Here is a 5,000-nt window from a genome sequence, read left to right as displayed (position 1 = left end):
ACACACACACACACACACACACACACACACACACACACACACACACACACACACACACACAAAACTGCCTACTTATATGTCGTCCATGAAGTCTGTACTAGTGGACATTCCTCCCCTTAGGAGATGCTTACATGCGTTATTCCACACAAGAATGGGTGCTTTTTAGATAGGCACTCTTATTATAACAGGCAAATGAAGGTCAGTCACAATGTTGTCAATGGTTCTTGAAAACTATTGCAGTCATTAGCAGTTGTTAAAGTCAGAATAAGATTGACGTAATTTCAGCAAAAAGCAGGAAGAAGCATATATTCTTTATAAAGACTATAATGTAATATAGAAAAAAGTAAATTGTACATTATCTTAATCCTTTTCAAAAAGGGGTACCCTGTAAACAGGGTAAGAAATCACACAACATATACAAAACAGTTCAGCCTTACATCATTGAAAGTATTTCAAAAGTTCATTAAATATAGTTTGAAGTCAACAATAACTTTAGCAGGACAAAAACCAATGCTCATCAAATAGTCTAAATACATCTCAAAAAAATAAGAAAAAAAAAAAAAAAAAAAAACTCCACTTTATAAAACTGTGGTAGTAGTTATATTTGTAAAACAAACTAATTTGAAGACAACAAACACACCTGTTTTTCTGTCTACTCTTAGTTTGTAACATACTTATCTTGAAAGTGATTTCTTAGTCACAAAAACTTACTGAATATTTTAAGAAGATATTATATAAGCCAAAATAATAATTTTTGTGTATTAGAAGGTACACTCAGCCCTTGAAGGTACACAAAAGAAAGTAACATTAATAAACAGCAATGGCATAACAACCATGCACAACAGCGTCAGTTAGAAAAAGTCTCGCACTCACACATCTGGGAAAGAAAACTTCAGGAGATTGCAGTGCATCAACCAAGCATGCAAACACAAGACATCAATAAGTACTTACGAGATTCAAATATTCCAATTTCTGTGAGTCAGCATGAAGGGAAAAAAGGAGACAGAGAAATAAGATCAACACCCAACACCAAACAGGAGTAGCATGGTTAAAAATACAAATATGTGTCTTATAAATGCCACCAAAGTCACAATCAAATGCAGATACATAAATCACACAAGATAACAATATGAATCACATTAAGCAATGTGTGCATTTAATTGCCTATCTACATAATCAGTATTGTCTAGAGATAACCATGGGAATATCTCTTATCTATATCTTCCATAAAAAAAAATAAAAACTAATATTTTCAAAGCAAGAAAAATAAGTACCAAAATATATACCTCTGTGCATGGTCACATTTATTTTAGAGAGAGTATTGGTAAATAAGAAGAAAAGATCAAGCAACTGAACCCAGTGCAAAACCAGTAGTCAATATTCTTGAGTAGGAACTTCTTAATAAAAATTAGAAATGCATAAACAGGAATAAACACATAAGGTTCATAAATTTTCGGAATAACTCAACATTAGGAAGCTCTTAATTTGCAGGTCTACAAATCTTCTTTCAGTAAAGTGTGTATTGGTACTGCTTATTGTGTGGTTTGTGGTTAAATGGCTGTACGTAATAGCAGAATCATACTCGTTTCAAAATTTTATCATAGCAGCACTAGCAGCAGTTGGTATGGCACCAATTTTAACTGCAACAGTTCACAAGCTTGCAGATGGACTTTCTAAACTAGCAATGGTGCAATATGCAGCTTTAAAAAAAATGGGGGAGGGCTTGTCAGCAACACTATTTATGTACTGAAAGTGGATGTGCGCCCAAGAGTGCAAATGGAACTAAGAACAGAATAACAGTCAGTTGTACCTGAACAAATGATGCTTTGGCTGGCAGGTGCTTGGCCAGGAATAGTTGAAATTATGTTTAAGTACCAATTTTCAATGCTTTTGTTTCTGCAAAAATAATCAGCCGCACCATTTATACTGGTGGCTGTATGAGATAGTGACATTAGTGCTATATCATTGTATCAAAGTTATCATTTCCTTCACAAATATATACTTTCAATGCAAAGACTCAAAAATTTCTGAGATATAAATGCACTGCTATGAAGAGGCTGCACACGTAATACGTAACTTGTATACGACATGGGCCATAGACAGTAATCAGCTAATCCTTACTCAGACAGTGCCTTCTGTTTACCACAAATTCTTTCCAAAATTCTATCAAATTGTGACTCTTAAATGCCCTGCATATTTTTGCAAACCACATTGCACCAGCCATGCTTTCCATCTTTTCCAGAGCAGAATAAGAAACCAAATCACCTTTGATAAAGTATTTTTTCTATTAAACAATAAATTTGAACAAGCAAATGAATTCAGGGAATATTGGATATAAATCCCAGAGTAATCATACAAGTCCATTCAAATTTACCACACTTACAGTAATCAAGCTTCATTGAATAGCAATTTTTTTTTTCTTCTTCTTCTTTTTAAGAAATATCTAAACTCACACATAACTTAGTGTAAAATCAATAATGAGAAAAGAAAAACATATTTAAAACAAAATAAAGGAACCTATAAAGAAAAAATTAAGCAGACACGTAGATCCCCTCAACAAGACCCAAAGAAACTGACCAGTGGTGATGGGTCAGACTTTTGGCTGGTGGTGTCGTCCCCTTGGCTGACTGTATCAGAGCGTTCACTGCGTGTCGAAGACTCGCTGCTTCCTCGCTCACGACTCCCCATTTCAGTCCCTGTTGACGCCCTCTTCCTTGGCCCTTCACCAGATTGCTGTAAAGAAACATACTACTGTCCTGACCTTCTGACGTGAATGCAATGTGTAGTTATAGTAATCATTCTATAAAATCTGTAGTATATAAATCACATTTGAAAACACCAATATTGAAAATAATGAAGTAGAGTATTTGCATAAGGTCTAACAAGATAAATTTAAAAAAAAAGTAATTTCCTTTCAAAACTAACAAGGATAATGAAAGAAATTAAATCTGGGTCATTCTCACTTCTCTACAGGAAAAAAGCTACAAATAAATGACAAGAAAGGAAAATGCAAAGATTCCTTAAAGGCAGAGGGTAAAGGAAGAAGTAAATAGAAAAACAAGAATGCCTGCAATCTGTCGATATAACTTACTTACTTTTAGACAACCAAATTAGAAAAGCCCTGCTCCAACTATTTCTAAAATGATTAGAATGAAGCCACTACCACTTTGTCTTTATAAAATCATGACTTCTATCCTTTGATACCAAAGTTGCAAATAAAACAGTTATCACACAATAACAGCTGCTAATTATTTGCATTTTTGAACATTTGTGATATGATGAGTGGTAGTGCCCTGAAGCATTCACCCATAAATACGAAGTTCTGCAGAAATTATGTGGTTAGTAAGCTCCATATACCTTTAAATTTTCTTTCCTTGACTGTCCTAGAAGCATTTATGACCAATGATCCTGAATTTAGTACAAAAGCACTCCACAGAATTTAGCTCTATATTCTGCAGATTTGATATAACCTTTATAACCAGGACTGGCTTTTATGTGATCAATCAAATTAGTAAAAAAAAGTAAGTCACACTTCAAAAAATACAATATGCCAGTATTTCTCGATCATTAATTTCTCTGCTTTCATGTAATGATATATTAAATCTTACTTCATGCAAATGGCAAAATAGCAATAAGCTCTAAAAAAGTGTAGCTTGTATAGATTATGCATAATGAAGCCAAACTATCTACAGTCAGTAGAACGTTTCAGAGCCTGAAGCTGGATTTTTCAGTCCAAAAAACATTCTGTCTTTAATCCATTCTAAGAGTTACGAGGAGCATTCTCACTGCCCTCCAGATGGCACTTATGCTTTCTACAAAATCAAAAGAGAGTTTTTCAAAAATCATTAAAACATAAAAGTGTTCGATAACATAATAAAACTAAATGGAAATTCAACAATCAAATGGGGTCATTCTAAACATCCCCTACAACAGCACTGTTTGCAGCTAAGTGTGGCAGCTATTACCAATCCTTACATGTGTCATATCAACTTACCAGGTTCTGCTGCAGGGTCATGAAATACAAGTAAAGAATGAATACTCAACAGTGATAAGAGAAAAGAAAAGACAAAGAAAAGGTCATATCAAAAGAAGTAAAAATCATAAAATACTCTCTCAAAGGATAACAATGTAAAAGGATAACATCACAAAGTATATTTCATTTAAGAAAACTTTTAAAATTATCTTCTTTAATGGCACTGAGTCCAAATCATCTAGCCAATAAGGTGTAAAGCCTACCACTTTTATATAAAGAAAAAGTAATAAATAGTTAATTAAATTTAAAAAATAATAAATAAATAAATAAATAAATAAATAAAAATAAATAAATACACATAAAAAAAAAGGCTAATGCCAAAAAAACTATGAATGATATAAACTAGTTCCTCAAAGAAAACCTGACACAATCAAATTTCAGTATCTACACGCTATTGACATCATTATCTAAGGGAACATTAATAAAGGGAAATGAAAGGAGTACTCTTATTTAGCTCTACTTACCAAGTTCTTGCACGTTTTGGACAGGGAGTCGACTACTTCGTCAATCACCCTATCAGACACAGTTGATGCAATGGCCAGGTTGACTTCATTCACCTTGTTGAGGATGACTGAACCAGCCTGCTCCACTATTGCAGTCTCTACCAACTGGGATGATAGCTGTCAAAGAACAAATAATATAAACACCAGAACAAAAGTGTACAGAAAAAGAGATTTTTCCCCATCTCCCATTTTTATATCACAATTATTTCAGTATCATATCATATCTAACAATTGAAATCCCCTTCAGCCAAACACTAACCCCACCTTCTCTCCTTTCACAATCATTTCTGCATTTTTACATCAGATCCCATAAACACTTATCACCTTGTACTTAGCATTATAAAACTAAGTTTATTTAAGTCATCTTTCAAAGACTTTGATATCATACCTGTGACTTAGCCAGGCAGGCAGCCCTCACATCATCCACCACCTTCTCCTCGCTCAAGACGTTGGGACACTTGTCT

General features: G+C 33.8%; 1 protein-coding gene across 30 annotated transcripts in view; it reads right to left on the bottom strand.

Moving 5' to 3' along the window:
* The window catches only part of LOC119598958 (F-actin-uncapping protein LRRC16A-like), a 198,017-nt gene that overhangs the window by 28,234 nt on the left and 164,783 nt on the right, over positions 1-5,000 (bottom strand). For 13 of the 30 annotated variants that reach the window (XR_005231041.1, XM_037948668.1, XM_037948667.1 and 10 more), the window contains 5 exons: positions 4,925-5,000; positions 4,498-4,653; positions 3,995-4,003; positions 2,578-2,733; positions 952-972 (listed from right to left, as the gene is read on the bottom strand). The exon at positions 4,925-5,000 is cut by the window's right edge and continues 32 nt beyond it. Coding sequence is in view for 28 of the 30 variants with exons in the window: in XM_037948668.1 (XP_037804596.1) it covers positions 952-972; positions 2,578-2,733; positions 3,995-4,003; positions 4,498-4,653; positions 4,925-5,000 (418 nt within the window). In the remaining 2 variants the exon portion in view is untranslated. The remainder of the gene's footprint in view (positions 1-951; positions 973-2,577; positions 2,734-3,994; positions 4,004-4,497; positions 4,654-4,924) is intronic. The other 17 variants (XR_005231043.1, XM_037948673.1, XM_037948682.1 and 14 more) reach the window with 3 other exon arrangements.

This window comes from Penaeus monodon, chromosome 42 (genome assembly GCF_015228065.2).
Source record: "Penaeus monodon isolate SGIC_2016 chromosome 42, NSTDA_Pmon_1, whole genome shotgun sequence".
Lineage (NCBI taxonomy): Eukaryota > Metazoa > Arthropoda > Malacostraca > Decapoda > Penaeidae > Penaeus > Penaeus monodon.
Note: the sequence above shows the minus strand (reverse complement) of the source record. Positions and strands in the feature narration are given on the sequence as shown.